This window comes from Chiloscyllium punctatum, chromosome 17, assembly GCF_047496795.1.
Source record: "Chiloscyllium punctatum isolate Juve2018m chromosome 17, sChiPun1.3, whole genome shotgun sequence".
NCBI lineage: Eukaryota > Metazoa > Chordata > Chondrichthyes > Orectolobiformes > Hemiscylliidae > Chiloscyllium > Chiloscyllium punctatum.
Window position 1 is genome coordinate 94,526,721 of NC_092755.1, and position 17,312 is coordinate 94,544,032.

The window sequence follows — 17,312 nt, forward strand, 5'->3', positions numbered from 1 at the left end:
TATAAGGCAGATGACTTTCAAGAAATGCCTTATTTAAAAAAAAAGGTTCAATACCCACTCATTGATCTCTTGAAAATATCCAGGTATTCGCAATCCTTCAAACTCAAAATAGCACTTCAGGCAAATAATTCTGCGCAGCTGAACTAATGGTTACTGTAATGATGGGAGGAATTTGAAACATCACAAATAGCATATTTGGCCTACCAATGAAGTATACTGCTGCCAAAGATCTTCAAGTATTGATACCAGGCAATACTGAATTGCACACTTCAAAAAAGCTAGCTAACACATTAAGGCAATGGTTTCCATACTTAAGTTGAAAAGAATCTTGAAAATTGCATTTGACTTACCTTTTAAAGAGGACAATCCACTTGTGCCACCAAACAGAGAGCGTGTTGCAGAACTCCCAGATCCTCCTGGTGGTGCAGTAAGCATAACCAGGTACGTTCCACACGTATACATTGGTGTCTTCCTTAATGTTTTCAAAGGCAAGCCGCAACTTGTATTTGCTGCTACATTTGGTAGAGGAAATGAAGTCACATATTGGTAATATTCAATACCTATCTCTGAAGGGGTAAAGGTGGCTGATTAACCTTTTGAGTCAATAAAACAAAAGAACTATGAATGCTGGAAATCTGGAACAAAAACAAAAATTGCTGGAGAAACTCAGCATCTGTGGACAGAAAGCAGAATTAATGTTTCGGCCAGTGATCCTTCTTCAGTTTCACTAAAAGATAATTGGTCGACAATGCCCTTTTCCCTAACCATCTCCTCACATCATTAACTTTTGGATAATGAAATATCTCAAGATAGGATTTATTTTCAGTTTTAAAGATAAATCTACATGAAAGTTATAACATAATAATTAGACCAACCCAACATTGGTAGCTTGCAATATTCTCAAATTTAAAACAGATTTTAACACATTAACTTAAGATCCATAAAATGCATTGAATCTGAATCAAGGTTAGAAAATGTCTGCATTTGTCATACCCACATATATAAAAAAAAAATCATCCCAGTAACAAAGCAGAACACTTTGGATATCTATATCTTACAGGTTCAAGAAAAAACTCCACCAGACTCAGTTTGTTCTACAGTACACACTGTGCTCGTATGCGGGTGTTTTTTTTAAGGAAAAGCAACACCAAACACAAGGGTTCAAGTTCAAAAGCTCCATGGAACAAACTTCCTTCCACTAAGGAAGATGTCAAGACAGTTTCAAAAGAAATTTAAATCAAAAGACTTCATTGCAATGACTACCTTTAAACTGCATTGACATGGAAGCAGATTTCACAACCCTCACGATTGTCTATTTGGAGATGCACTGTCCAGTAAAGGGCTAATAAAAAGGAAAATGCCAAAGGAATTTGATAAGAAAGAAAAACATATTTCAAAAGTGCAACATTTTTAAAACAAACTGTTAAAACCAGACTAACAGCTAGGTAAATTCCTTCCATATGTTTTAGTTTTATTTCAAAACTCATACGTGAGCAATATCAGTTTTCATAGTGATGGATCAAACTTTGTCCAGGAAGTCTAAGTAGGTTTTGAGGTGGGTAACTATACAAATTAGCAAGTAAATGGTCAATAGAAATTGTCTTACACAAGGATAAATCAATTCAGCTTCTGACTAATGAGGAACACAGACAGAGGTATCTTGAAGCTGAGATGCCTGACCTCCAAAAACCACAATCATTATTCTTTGAATTCGTTACGATTTCAACTGGAAGACAGCATGATTCTGCCTTAAATCTGTCATTTTCCCCTTCTCTTGCCAAAATAAAATAATGTTTTTGAAAAGAAAAATGTTTTTAGCAAAGCAACAATGATCAATAAGGAAAGCACTTATACATTTTACTAACTACATTTTTTTTCATTTCACTGAATTTAGATTTAAATTACTTACAGTGTGGAAACAGACCCTTCGGCCCAACAAGTCCACACCGACCCTCCGAAGAGCAACCCACCCAGACCCATTCCCCTACATTTACCCCTTCACCTAACACTACAGGCAATTTAGCAAGGCCAATTCACCTAACCTGCACATTTTTGGACTGTAGGAGGAAACCGGAACACCCAGAGGAAACCCACGCAGACACGGGGAGAATGTGCAAACTCCACACAGACAGTTGCCTGAGGCAGGAATTGAACCCGGGTCTCTGGCGCTGTGAGGCAGCAGTGCTAACCACTGTGCCACCATGCCGCCTATCTGTGCCACCATGCCGCCCATTTAATAGCTGTAGCTGTAGGTTCAGTAAAGTTAATTTCTATGTTGGCAAAGTTTCAAAATTTTGCTTTTCCCAAAAATATTGTGTATTCAATAACAAATCTTATTCCGTCAGAACAGTAGATGAAAACGATTTCAACACTAACTTCTTCCTTTATGTATCATTCTCTCCTGTTATTATAAGTAATATTTTGGTGAAGGTCAGGGGTGTTAGTGATTGGAACAATTGGCAAACTTGTTCACCTGACAGTTTCAGTATTGACCATATGATACAGGTGTAGAACATTATATTAAAAATTTCTTCATCCTCTTCAATTACTTTGATTGCAAATTCTGCAAACTGACTGCCATTTTCTGCTATTCAGCTGAAGTATTTAGTAACAAACTAGGAGCTGTTTTGTACTCAAAATTAGATCAAGATTTCCCTTAAATTTGCAAGACTTATACACTTAATGGTTATGATCTAGAGAGTGTTGCTGAACAAAGAGACCTTAGAATGCAGGTTCATAGCTCCTTGAAAGTGGAGTCGCAGGTAAACAGGATATTGAAGATGGCGTTTGGTATGCTTTCCTTTATTGGTCAGAGTATTGAGTACAGGATTGGGAGATCACATTGTGGCTGTACAGGACATTGGTTAGGCCACTGTTGGAATATTGCGTGCAATTCTAGTCTCCTTCCTATCGCAAAGATGTTGTGAATATTGAAAGAGTTCAGAAAAGATTTACAAGGATGCTGCCAGGGTTGTAGGAATTGAGCTAAAGGGAGAGGCTGAACAGGCTGGGGCTGTTTTCCCTGGAGCGTCGAGGCTGATGGGTGACCTTATAGAGGTTTACAAAATCATGAGGGGTATGGATAGGTTAAATAGAAAAGGCCTTTTCCCTGGGGTGGGCGAGTCCAGAACTAGAGGGCATAGGTTTAGGATGAGAGGGGAAAGATATAAAAGAGACCTAAGGGGCAACGTTTTCATGCAGAGGGTGGTACTTGTGTGTAATGAGCTGCCAGAGGAAGTGGTGGAGGCTAGTACAATTGCAACATTTAAAAGGCATTTGGATGGGTATATGAATAGAAAGGGTTTGGAGGAATATGGGCCAGGTGCTGGCAGGTAGGACTAGACTGGTTTGGGATATCTGGTTGGCGAGGACAGGTTGGAGCAAAGGGTCTGTTTCCGTGCTGTACATCTCTATGACCACAATTATCACAAGCGAAGTTTCTCATGCCAGCCTGGGCTCGATACAAACACCAATCCAAAAAAATCAAAGTCACTAAACTACCAATTTACTATACTCTTCTGATCATTTTCACCTGGAGGATGAGAGCGGAACTACATGATCAGTTATCTAAACAAAATGTTTTAAGCCACAGGATGATCACTACTTTTATTTAAAAGAATCTTACCAGAATGATCTTCCTTCAATGTGTTGGTAATTGTGGAACCAGTAAGAGCGGCCAATGTAGCTGAAGGGGAGCCACGATATCGGGAAAGTCGACTCAGCAGCATTTCATTTATACTTTTTGCAGATTCCCCTTCTTTTCTAGTTATGATAGTTCGTTCCTGGAGAGGGCATGCTGTGCAGCTGTCATTGTGCATCTACAACAGAAACACTCAAATGGTCATGATCGTGGGGAGATTTCGCATAAACAAACATTAAAGTACAATCATTATAATTCTGTACTGAAATCCTTCAAAGTAGTTCAGACTGGTATCTGACATTTTCCAAGAACTGCAGTTAGCATTCCAGACATGGGTCTGATCTGATGAAGGGTCACTGACCTAAAACGTTAACTGTTTCTTTACACAGGTACATTCTAATGTGCTGAGGATTTCCAGCATTTTGTATTTGTTTCAGATTTCAAATATTCACAATACGGGATTTTATATCAAGTTTGCAATCTTGCTTGGTCTGTCATTAAAAAATGTGGGAGATAACAATTTTTATGTATTACCTTTGGAAAAACAGATTAGAAGCATTTTTTTTGGAGAGCAATCTCATGAGATCTATTTTGTGGTGGTCAAAACATGACTCAGTCCTCACTTATGGCTTGAGTTGCTTTAACAGCTAATATAAAAAGGACACTGTTGTTAGGCTAAGGCTTACTTCAGTCTTTTAAATGTAATTTCTCAGTTCCTAATTTTTTTTTGCTAAATACCTATCTCAGTCTGCAAGTTAATATTTAATCAGCCTACATGTGAGGTCAAGATATTAAATTTTAATAAACAAGTTAATATATGAACATTAATACCCAAATGCAGTTATACTAATTCGGTCTTGCATCTCTCCAATTTTCTCAATTCAGTTCTGAAGATGTCAGTTATTGGCTGAGGTACAATTAATTAAGCACTGACTGATCTCCAATACATCATCCAAGACGTCATTCATTGTGGAACTATTGACAATAGAAGGCTATTCAAACAGAATTGGCTTTAAAGTCCACTTCTGATCCTGTCCGCACCTGATATCCACCTATGTGTCACTTGCATTTGCGATCACATGATAGCAATTATGAATAGGAAACTTACTTACTTCTTTCTTACTCAGAAGTACTAAAATCAAGTGCTGCCCCTCCATTAACTATCTGTTTGATTAGGATAGAACAGATTTGCAGTGCTGGAATTGTTTTTTGCAGTTGGAGTACAGGGGTATGGGAGGGAGAGGCATTTGGTTGGGGGTCCTGGCAGTGGGGTTTGAAGAAGAAGCTGGGTGGGTGGAGAGGATGAGAGAAGATGGGTCGACAGTGAGAGCGAGAGACAGGGACAGAGAAAAGGTGAGGTAGAGAGAGGCAGAGAAGGAAGGAAATATGGGGTGGAGAGGGGGGGAGAGAGAATGGATGAAAGCAAAATAAATTAGGAAAACAAGGGCAGGTCATTAAAAAAATTGAAAAGTAATATCATGAAAAACTCAGATATTTTAAAGATACATCAAGAGCCATAGGATAACCAAATGAAGGATCAATAAAAGGCTGAAAATGTGAAGTGTTTGGAGACAGAAACCTCTTTGCAATGAATATTTTTTATTTGTTTTCACAAGAGGGGAACAATGCTGCAGTTAAGGAGGACTGTGAAATATTAGATGAGATAAAAAGTGAGGAGGTAAAATTAACTCTCATCCTTGAAAATAGAAAATCACCTGGCCCAGAGGAAGTGTTTCCCAGGGTACTAGTGGAAATAAAGGAAAAGCAGCAGGAAAGTCTGATCATCATTTTTCAAAATGATGATTCTAGAGCATTGCTAACATTGTAAGATTGTTTAAAAAGGGAGGAATGGATGGCCCAAATAATTATTAAGCAGTCAGCTTAAATGGTGGTGTTGGCAAGTCACTGAGAAAAAGCAAACCAAATTCTCAACCAGATTCAGCCAGATGAACAAGTACATTGTGGTGGATTTACAATTTAAAGTTTGAAAAAAACGTTTTCTGAGTAGCTGCAATAAATCACTTTTCTTTTAAAGTAATTGTTTGCGACAACAATTTTGGTACAAGATACCTTTTTTCTTTAGCAATGCAATTTGTTGCTTTTCACAATGTTAATTTTGTCCAATTATGATTAATGCTGGAATACCTATATATGGGAATTCAATACAAATTTTTAAATTAGGAATCTAAATATTTTACTCTCCCTTCTCATCATTTTGCTCCCTGGTTAGCACTTCCTAAACTACACACCAATTGCAACTGAAGTGACAGATGAGCAATATATAGAACCTTGACTTGAAACAACAGAACGAATTAGAGAACAGAACAGTGGTGAGAATTATAGTTCATGTTTTGCTCCTCTCATAACATATATAGACAATTTTATTCTATATGCTTCTGGAAAAGAATGTAAAAATCTAAATAGAATTCATAAGTCAAGTTAATCTTCTAAACTACATTGAGAACAGCATTTGAAGCACATGCAGCACTACTCAATTATTCAAATTACAATCTCAAGTATTTCAGTACTGTATCATATTTACAGTGATGTCTTCCATACAAATAAGTGTGAAAACAATAGACAAAACTGGCATTCCCAACATACAACAAATTTGAGATTTAAAAACAATTCATTCAGCAAATGGAAGGCTAGATCATGATGGCTTAACAAAGCAAACATACCGAAATCAGATTTAAAGTAAAATTATGGAGAACCTTACCATCAGTTCAAATACATCCATGAATACAGAATGGCCCTTTGGAGTTTTTTCATTCAAACCTGCAGGAGACCAGATCCAATAGATGTAAGTTCCATCAGAGCAGAGATGGACTGTGGTCATGTTACTGCCTACTGGGAAGTGATTTGGTGGCATGGACACAACCTGGGACACCTGGAGAGAAAGAAAACCAAATAATAAATCAGATTCAGCCAGATGAACATTTTGGTGGACTTACAATGTAAATCTTGAAAACCTTTGGCTTGAATAGCTGCAGAGAAGAATTGCTTAAATAGAGTCAGAGTCTTACAGCATGGAGACAGGCTCTTTGGCCCAAACTATTCCATGCCAACCCCATTTCCCTGTACTTGGCCCATATCTTTCTAATCCTTTCTTATCCATGTATTTGACCAAATGCCTTTTACATGCTGTTAATGTACCTGCCTCAACCACTTCCGCTGGCAGCTCATTCTACATGCGTAAAAAAGTTGCCACCTCAGATTCCCTTTTATTCTTTCCCCTCTAACCTTAAAGTGATGCCCTCTAATCTTGGATTCCCTAAACCTGGGGAAAAGACTGAGTGCATTCACCCTAAAAGGAAAAAAAGGTAAGTCATCCAAAAAGGATAATTCTTTAGTATGCAAGCAGCACCTAATGATATTTGCTATTCATTCAAGCAACAAATGTCTGCTTCCGTGCAATATGACTCTATGACTATATTACTTCAGTTTTACAAAATCCTATTCCAGTAAAACTGCATAAATAATTTAATGTTGCAAACTGCAGCTTTAATATTCTGTAGAATTGCAAGATGCCTAAATTTGAGAGGATTGAGTAACGTACAGCTGCATTTCTAGCTGAAGGCAAGATGACCTTGGTAAATTACCAGATGTAAGAGAGTGTGTTAACAATGTTTAACAGCAAAGTTTACAGGAAATGAGATTACCTGCAGGGTGTATTGATCAATCACTTGAAAGAGGTAATGAGGCTTGCTGTCAAAGGAGGCCGGACGGTGAAGGAGAGTACCACTACCAAAAGCAATCCAGCCAGCTTCAAGTTCATCGTTGCGACAATAGACAAAACCACTGGGAAGAAAAGGGGAAGATGCACCCGTTAATTCTTAATTCACAATTCTCCCAGATAAGCTCAGACAATAAATCATCCATTATTTCAACTCAGATTCCCCAACCTCCAAAATTATGAGCATAATAGATAAGAGCCAACTTGAACATTTAGTCCAGCAAAAATTGCTTATTGCATTTTTTAGTTTGGGCCATTTAAGTTTGAAAGCTTAATACAGCCAGCATCATCTTTTCTTCCCCATACATCCCAAGAAAACTGCATCAATCTGTCTCTCATTGACCAACATTCAGCAGGATGTTCTGACGCACAAATACAATTTTACAAGTCTCATGCGAGGTTGGTAACTAGAAAAGTCTTCTGTCTTCTCAACAACAGTACTGGAAGCAAAATCATGATGGAATAATTTACACTCAGAAGATGGAGTAAGTATCATGGGTATCAGGGATTGCTTAAATAAGGGTACTCTTTTCTAAAAATATTGTGATTGAATTATTGATGTAAAATACCTGCTACCAACCAATTTATAGATTTGACAGCAGGACTCAGGAATTTTTTGAAGGTGCAACCTGGAAATTCAGATTGTGTTTCTCGCCAGGCCCAAATGATGATGGAGTGGGAGTGGCATAAGTAATTAGCCTGCCAGTTTTACGAAAGTAACATGAACAGCAGAACTGAATAAAGGGAAAGAGATTAAGTTGTGTGAGTGCTATACAAATCAAGGATGCTTTAATGGAATTAAGTTTAAGTTTGAAAATTTGTACTTCTGCAAATGTTCATGCAGAAACATTCAACTTCATTTGTAATCTTTGCACAGACATACAGGACAAAAATTCAAAAGCTTAATTTCTTCAAAAATAAAGACCAGACAGAGAATGCCAAATTAATTCAGTAACCTCTGCTAAGTTAGCTGATCTCAGTTATATCAACAATAAGTTTTAAGCGCCTCGGTGTTCTTAGGAAACCATATGGTACAAAGAGATACTACTGTTTATAACAACAGCTTTTTAACAATCCGTGCTGGAAATGGATTGGACCATGCCATAATGATGCCTCTTGCATCAATACCAAAAACATGAGGGTTACCACATGAATGAAGTGCAACACGACAATGTGTGCCTGCAGGACTGTATTCAATAGAGCCATACTCTCCTGAACTGAATTGCAGATCCCCCTCAATAACAAAACATCACTTCCACATTCACGCTATTATCTCTCTCTGCTCCTGTGCTACTAAACTTTGAACCATATTTTTGCCATTTCAAGGCTGCTCTAAAACAGTATTCCCGGTATTACTCCGAGTCCAATATGCTACGGAACATATAAAAAGAATAATTCAAATAAATACATGTCTGGAAAGCTGGTATAGGCAGTTGGACATTAGTTTTCTGAGACATTGGAACCAGTGAAAGGTGGAACCTGCACACGATAGGTGGTCTTCACCAGAGCAGGACTGAGAAATCAAGGATACTTTAAGTTTGAAAATTTGTACTTCTGCAAATGTTCATACAGAAACATTCCTTACAAGGAAGTTACAGAGAGCTTAAGGTAAAGAGGTAGGGGAAACAGAGTGCAAATTCCGAGCAGAATTTTAAGAAGTGACTTTGAAGGAAACCAAGCACACAAATCTGGCAGTATTTGAAGATATTAAGTAAACAGAAGGAGTTGACAAACTGAGGGCATAGAGGAAACATGGCAGCATGGTATCAATGTTAAATGGACTCTCAGCTTAAAGAGGGTCAATGACAGCAGTTCAACATTCCTGGACATAAGGCTTTGGGCAGGACACAAAGGAACAAACAAAGTCAGGGCACAGCATGCGATTGTTTAGAGAATCAATTACAGTTGTGAGGAATGATGATATACTAAATGAATCACCAAATGCAACATAGCAGATTTAATGTTTTGGAGCCAGTAACCCTTTTTCAAAACTGGATATGATGCGGCTTGAGTTCAGACACAAAAAGGCAAAGGATATGTACTACAGACCCCCAAAAAGAGGACAGAGAGAAGCAAATAAGTGGGCAAATTTCGGAGGTGAAAACAATACAACTACTACAGCTGGGAAAGACAACTTTTTAAGTCAGCACACTAGTCCAATAAGGAAAGATGCAATTCTAGATTCAGACTTCTCAGATGAAGCAGGGTAGATGGACGAACTAACAGTAAGTAGGTGACCATTTTGGCGTTAGTGACCATAACACAGTATGGAAAAGGACAAAAGCAGAACAAATGTAACAATTCAATGGGCTAACTTCTTAGAGGAAATAGTTTGGGCACAATCAAAATATATCACCCCACAAGGAAAAGACAAGACAAACAAAGCTAGAGCTCTTTGGACGACAAAGGAAATATAAATTAAGTTAAAGAAAAAGGATGCTTGAGACAGATGTCAAGTTAGAAATACAGTTGAGAACCAAGCTGAATACAGAAAGTTCAGAAGGGAGTAATAACAGAAAAAGACAGGCAGCTAACAAAGGAAACCCCAAAATCAAATATAACCATGTGAATCCTAAGAGAAGTGGCTACAATTAGGGACCAAAAATGGAATTTAGAGGCAGGAGGCATGGCTGATTTGTTTAAATAATAATTTTCATTTGTCATTAACTATGGTGGCAGATGCTGTCCAGGCCACGGCAAGAGAGGAGGAAACACAATCATTAGATGGATTTAAAACTGACAAGTATGTACGTACGTACAGAGGAACCTCAATTATGTGAATCTCGGATCATCTGAAGAAGATCTCAAGATCCCGATGGAAACACCTCTTTGATGTAATGTTTCTAACACTGATTGTCTCTTTTGTTTACAATGATTAAAAATGGACTTGGCTTACTGAAATGCTGCCAAGAACAGTCCTGGACATTGATGGGAGCCCAGGCACCGTCTCCAAATGACTGACCTCCCACCCTCTCTCTCCGTCTACATTTTCCCTGGATTTCTACACAGGGGTGTACCCTTAAGCCCGCTTCCCCAGGGAATCTCTCCAACATCCTCCTGTCCAGGGCAAAGGTGGAACTTGTCAAAATGTTGCAGTAAAAAGTTGTGTGGCAGTGCGTGCATGTTATTTTGAGACTCTTTTCCGCCCCGCCGCCCCCCCCCCCCCCCCCCCTCCCCGCCCCCCGCAAGGCAGCAGCAATCTTACTGTTGGTGTCCAGTCCAGCTGCCCTAGGGAGGCGGGGTGGGGGCGGACGGAGATCTCACGGGTGCTGGCAGGAGCGATCCTGCCCTGATTTGCCTTTACAAAATGCAGCACCTCACATTTACCCAAATTAAACTCCATCTGTCACTCCTCAGCTCATTGGCCCATCTGAGTAAGATCCTGTTGTACTCTGAGGTAACCTCCTTTGCTGTCCACTACACTTCCAAATTTTGGTGTCATTTGCAAAAGTACTAACCAAACCTTATATTTTCACATCAAAATCATTTGTATAAATGTTGAAAAGCAATGGACCCAGCACGGATCTTTGTTGCACACTGCAGGACACAGGTCTTCAGTCTGAAAAGCAATCCGCCATCACGACCCACTGTCTTCTACCTTCGAGCCAGTTCTATACAAGATAGAACGTAGAAAAGTACAGCACAGAACAGGCCCTTCATCCCACGATATTGCATCAAGGATTATTCCTAATCTAAGGGCGGCTCACTGCGCCAGGGACCCAGGTTCAATTCCCACCTCAGGCTACTGTCTGTGTGGAGTTTGCACATTCTCCCAATGTCTGCGTGGGTTTCCTCCGGGTGCTCCGGTTTCCTCCCACAGTCCAAAGATATGCAGGTTAGGTGAATTGGCCTTGCTAAATTGTCCGTAGTGTTAGGTGAAGGGATAAATGTAGGAGAATGAGTCTGGATGGGTTGCACTACGGCAGGTCGGTGTGGACTTGTTGGGCTGAAGGGCCTGTTTCCACACTGTAAGCAATCTAATCTAATCTAAAAAAAAACCTTAACCTATGACAATGTGGCTATCAACTCTATCCATGCCTCTCATTACCTTGTACACCTCGATCATGTCACTTCCTTTCCTCTTTCTCCCCAGAGAGAAAAGTCCAAACTTAATCACCTTCTCATCGTAAGACAAGCCTTCCAGTCTAGGCAGCATCATGGAAAACCTTCTTTCCATCCTCTCCAAAGCCTCTGTATCTTTCCTATAACAGGGCGACCAGAACTGACACAACATTCCAAGTGTTCTCTCACCAGGGTTTTGGAGAGCTACAGCAAAACCTCGCAAATCAAACTCGATCCCCCTGTTAATGAAAGCCAAAACACCATATGCTTACATAACAAACCTATCCACTTGGGTGGCAACTTTGAGGTATTTATGCACTTGAACACCAAGATCCCGCTGTTCCTCCACACTGCTAAGAATCCTGTCTCTAACCCTATATTCAGCATTCGAGTTCAACCTTCCAAAATGCATCACTTCGCATTTATCCAGGTTGAACTTCATCTGCCATTTCTCAGTCCAGGTTTGCATCCTGTCTAAGTCATGCTGCAGCCAGTAATAGCCCTCGATACTATCAGCAGTACAACCAAACTTTGTGTCATCAGCAAATTTACGAACCTACCCTTCAACCTCTTCCCAAGTCATTTATAAAAACCACAAAGAACAGAGGCCCGAGAACAAAGACCTGCAGAACACCACTCACCACTGACCTCCAGGCAGAATACTTTACATCACCACTCTCTGCCTTCTGTCAGCCAACCAATTCTGAATCCAGATAGTCAAATCTCCCTGTATCCCATACCTCCTTGACTTTATGAATGAGCTTACCATGAGGAACCTTATCAAATGGCTTGCCGAAGTCCATATATACCACATGCACTGCTCGACCTGTCTTGTCACCTTCTCAAAGAAGTCAATAAGATTTGTGAGGCATGACCTGCCCCTCACAAAGCCATGCGGACTGCCTTTAATCACATTATGCTTTTCCAATTAGTCATAAGTCCTATCCCTCAGAATTCTTTCCAAAACCTTGCTGACTACAAGACGTAAGAATGACTGGTCTGTAATTGCCAGGTATTTCCCTATTACTCTTCTTGAAAAGAGGAACAACATTCACCTCCTTCCAATCCTCCAGATCGACTCTCGTGGAAAGTGAAGCAGCAAAGATCTTCGCCAGTGGTTTAGCAACCTCTTTTCTCGCTTCCCGAAGCAACCTAGGATAAATCTGGTCTGGCCCTGAGGATTTATTCATCTTAAGGTTTGCCAAAATTTCCAGCAAATGAACTTCATCAATTTTAATCTGCTCAAGCCTATTTCCCAGCTCCTCAAAGTTCTCATTCACAACAAGGTTTGATGAGATGAGATGACTTACAGTGTGGAAACAGGTCCTTCGGCCCAACACGTCCATACCGCCCCGCCGAAGCGCAACCCACCCATACCCCTACATCTACCCCTTACCTAACACTGCGGGCAATTTAGCATGGCCAATTCACCTGACCTGCACATCTTTGGACTGTGGGAGGAAACCGGAGCCCCCGGAGGAAACCCACGCAGACACGGGGAGAATGTGCAAACTCCGCACAATCAGTCGCCTCAGGCAGGAATTGAACCCAGGTCTCTGGCGCTGTGAGGCAGCAGTGCTAACCACTCTGCCACCGTGCCGCCCTTTAAGGTTCTTCTACACCTTAGTGAAAACTGAAGCTAAAAACTCATTTAGGGCTTCCCCAATCTGCTTAGATTCCACACACAAGTTCCCTACGTTATCCCTGATTGGCCCTACCTTCTCCCTGATCATTGTCTTATTCCTCACATATGAGTAAAATGCCTTTGGGTTCTCCCTAATCCTTCTTGCTAAGTCTTTTTCGTGTCCCCACCTGGCTCTCCTCAGTCCATTTCTGAGCTCCATTCCAGCAAGTCTGTAATCCTCTAAAGCTGTGCTAGACCCTTGCTTCCTCCACCTTATGTAAGCTGCCTTCTTCCTTTTGACGAGAAGCTCCTCTGTTTTTGTCATCCAAAGCTCCTTAATCTTACCCCTTCTTGTCTATCTCAGGGGAACAAATTTTTGCATCACTCACAACAACTGCTCCTTAAACAGGTTCCACATGTCTGTTGTGCCCTTTTTGTGGAACAATTGCTCCCAATCTGTACTCCCCAACTCCTGTCTGATAGCGTCATAATTTCCTTTTCCCCAATTAAATATCTTCCCATGGCAACTGCTCCTTTCCCTATCCATGGAAAATGTGAGGCAGTTATGGTCACTGTCTTCAAAACGTTCTCCCACCGCGAGATCTGACATCTATCCTGGTTTATTGCCGAGCACCAAATCCAAAATGGTCTCTCTCCTTGTCGATTTGTCTGCATACTAAGTAAGGAAACCCTCCTGAACACACCTGACAAAAATGGCTCCAACCAAACCATCTGCACTAAGGAGTTCCAGTCAATATTGGGAAAGTTGAAGTCACCCATAACAACAACCCTGCTACATCTGCATTTTTCCAAAATCTGCCGGCCTATGAGTTCTTCGATTTTCCTACTCATATTCGGGGGTCTGTAGAAACCCCCCCAAAGGAGGTGACTGCTCCCTTGCTGTTCCTAACTTCCACCCATACTAACTCAGTAGACAAACCTTCCTTGATGACCTTTGTTTCAATAGCTGTGATGCACTCTCTGATTAGCAATGCTACACCCCCTCCTCTTTTTCCACCCTCCCTTCTTTTTAAAAGTCCTAAACCCTGGAACATCTAGCAACCAGGCCTGCCTCTGTGAAACCCACGTCTCTGTCATGGCCACAACATCATGGTCCCAAGTACTGATCCATGCTCTAAGTTCACCATTCTTATTTCTGACACTCCTTGCAATAAAGCAGACACACTAACAGATTCTTTTGTTTCATCACATGAAAAGTTTTCCCGATAGATTCAGTATATCCTGCCCCATCTACACCTACTGCCGATCTCAAATGTGTAGCTCTGACTCCCACCCCCTGCTAAATTAGTTTAAACCCTCCTGAACTACATGAGCAAATCTCGCACCGAGGACATTTGTGCCTCTCCAGTTCATCCTTCATGTCCCACCGCCCCCAGAAGGCATCCCAATGGTTTAAGGCTCTGAAGCCCTCCCTTCTCCACCAGCCTCGCAGCCACGTGTTAAGCTGCACTTACTGACTGCTCCTCACCTCACTATCGTGTGACACCTGTAGCAAACCTGAGAACACTTGACTTGTCCTGCTCTTCAGCTTCTAACCTGGCTCTCCGTAGTCATTTTTCAGATCTTCAAATCCTTTCCTGGCTAGATCACTGGTGCCAATATGTACCACGATTTCTGGCCGCTCACCGCTCCCCCCCACCCCACCTTCAGAATCCTGTGACCACCTCCCTGTACATCCTCTTAATTTCTCCCTCTGCCTCCCGGATGATCCGCAGTTCATCCAGCTCCATGTATCCAAATGACTGGTTTTCCCTATATTCCATGTGGCTCAACTGCTGCCTGACCTGCTATGCTTTTACAGCACCACATTTCAACTGAAAATTGCTAAATCAGTCTACCATAAGGAACCTTAATAACATCTCACTGAAGTCCATATAGATCACATCAACCACTCTGACCTCATCAATCCTCTTCATTACTTCTTTTAAAAACTTAATCAAGTTAGTGAGATAGACTTTCCCACGCACAAAGCCATGCTGTCTATTCCTAATCAGTCCTTGGCTTTCCAAATACATGTAAATCATGCCCTTCAGGATCTGGGGCATGCGCTTCATGCCCTATCAAATTGCCCACCACCCATGTCAGGCTCACTGATCTGTACTTCCCTGGCTTTTCCTTACTATGTTTCTTAAGTAGTGCCACCATGTTAGCCAACCTCCAGTCTTCCAGTGCCTCACTTATGGCTATTGATGATATAAATATCTCAGCAAAGGGCCCAGCAATCACTTCTCTTGCTTCCCAGAGTTCTGGACTACACCTGATCAGGTCCCCTGGGATTTGTCCACCGTTATGCATTTAAGCAGTCAAGTACTCCTCTTTTGTAATGTGGACAATTTTCCAGATGTCAGTACTCATTTCCTTATGTTCTATATCTTTATATCCTTCACCACAGTAAATGCTAATGCAAAATACTCGTTTAGCATATCACCCATTTCCTGCGGTTCCACACACAGCCTTACTGATCTTTAAGGGGCCCTATTCTCTCCCTAGTTACTCTCGATGTGGTCTCCTCTACATTGGGGAGACACGATGCCAACTCGCAGAATGTTTCTGGGAACATCTCTGGGACACATGCACCAAACAATCCGACTGCCCTGTGGTCAACCACTTCAACTCCCGCTCTCACACTGCTAAGGACATGCAAGTCCTGGGCCACCTCCACCGCCAAATCAAAGCCACCCACCAAATGGAGGAAGAACCCCTCCTCTACCACCTTGGGACCCTCCAACCACACAGCATCTCGTCAATTTCACCAGTTTCCTAATCTCCCCTCTCCCCATCTCATCCCAGATCCAACCCACCACCGTCCCCTTGAACTGACCTACCTGTCCATCTTCCTTCTCACCTATCCACTCCAACCTCCCCTCCGATCTATCACCATCACCTTAATCTACACATTGCCTTCCCAGCTACCTTAACCCCAGCACCACCCCACCCTCTTAGTTATCTCTCAGCTTCTCACCTTCTTCCCCCCACCCCATTCTTGATGAAGAGCTAATGCCCGAAATATCAATCCTCCTGCTCCCTAGATGCCGCTTTACCTGCTGACGCCACACTTTTTGACCCTCAACTTCTCTAGTCATCCAGCATTCCCTACACCTACCAACCTTGCCCTTCACCCTAATAGGAACACACTGTCTCTGTACTCGTTGTCACATTTTTGAAGGTGTCCCAGTTTCCAGACGTCCATTTACCTGCAAACATCTGCCCCAATCAAATTTTGAAAGTTCTTGCCTAGTACTCTGATAAATGGCCTTCCTCCAATATAGAACTTCAACTTTTAAATCCTGTTTATCCTTTTCCATCACTATTTTAACCTACTGGAATTATGATCGCTGGCCCCAAAGTGCTCCCTGACTGACACCTCAGTCACCTGCCCTGTCTTATTTCCCAAGAGGTCAAGTTTTGTATCTTCTCTAGTAGGTACATCCACAAACTGAATCAAAACATTTTCTTGTATACACTTAAATTCCTCTCCATCCAAGCCTTTTAAAACAATGACAGTCCCAGTCTATGTTTGGAAAGTTACATCCTACTATTCTTACAGATAACTGAGAGCTCCTTAAATTTGTTTCTTAATTTCCCGTTGACTATTGGGAGTTGATAGTACAATCTCAATAAGGTGACCATCCCTTTCCTATTTCTCAGTTCCACCCAAATAACTTCCCTGCACATATTCCCAGGAATATCCCCCCAAAGCACTGCTGTAATGTTATCCCCACTCAAAAACACCATTCCTCCTCCTCCCTTGCCACCTACTTTCTATCCTTCCTATAGCATCTATATCCTGGAACATTTAGCTGTCTGTCCTGTCCATCCCTGAGCCACATCTCTAATTGCTATGATCTCCCAGTCCCATGTCTCAACCATGCTCAGAGTTCATCTTCATGCTCTGAGTTTATCTGTTTGGCCTCTTGCACTAAAATAAATATAGTTTAATTTATCAATCCAACCTTGTTTACTGCTTTGTTTCTGCCTGCACTGACTGTTTGACTTGCTCTTTTTCCCAATTCTACCAATCTCAGGCTGATCTTTCTTTATTATCTCCCTGGGTCCATCCCCCTCTTACTAATTTAAATCCTCCCAAGCAGCTCTCACACATCCCTACGCCAGTATATTAGTCCCCTTCCAATTCAGGTGCAATCTATTCTTATACAGGTCACTTCCACCCTGGAGGAGATCCCAATGATCCAAAACGTGAATCCTTCTCCCCTGCACCAGCCCCTCAG

At 41.4% G+C, this 17,312-nt stretch overlaps 1 protein-coding gene across 2 annotated transcripts in view; it reads right to left on the minus strand.

The window, feature by feature from the left end:
- The window catches only part of LOC140488149 (probable E3 ubiquitin-protein ligase HECTD4), a 291,859-nt gene that overhangs the window by 203,258 nt on the left and 71,289 nt on the right, over positions 1-17,312 (minus strand). For both annotated transcript variants that reach the window (XM_072587982.1, XM_072587981.1), the window contains exons 6-9: positions 7,303-7,441; positions 6,360-6,530; positions 3,626-3,818; positions 351-512 (exon numbers count right to left, since the gene is read on the minus strand). In XM_072587982.1, coding sequence (XP_072444083.1) covers positions 351-512; positions 3,626-3,818; positions 6,360-6,530; positions 7,303-7,441 — 665 coding nt within the window. The remainder of the gene's footprint in view (positions 1-350; positions 513-3,625; positions 3,819-6,359; positions 6,531-7,302; positions 7,442-17,312) is intronic.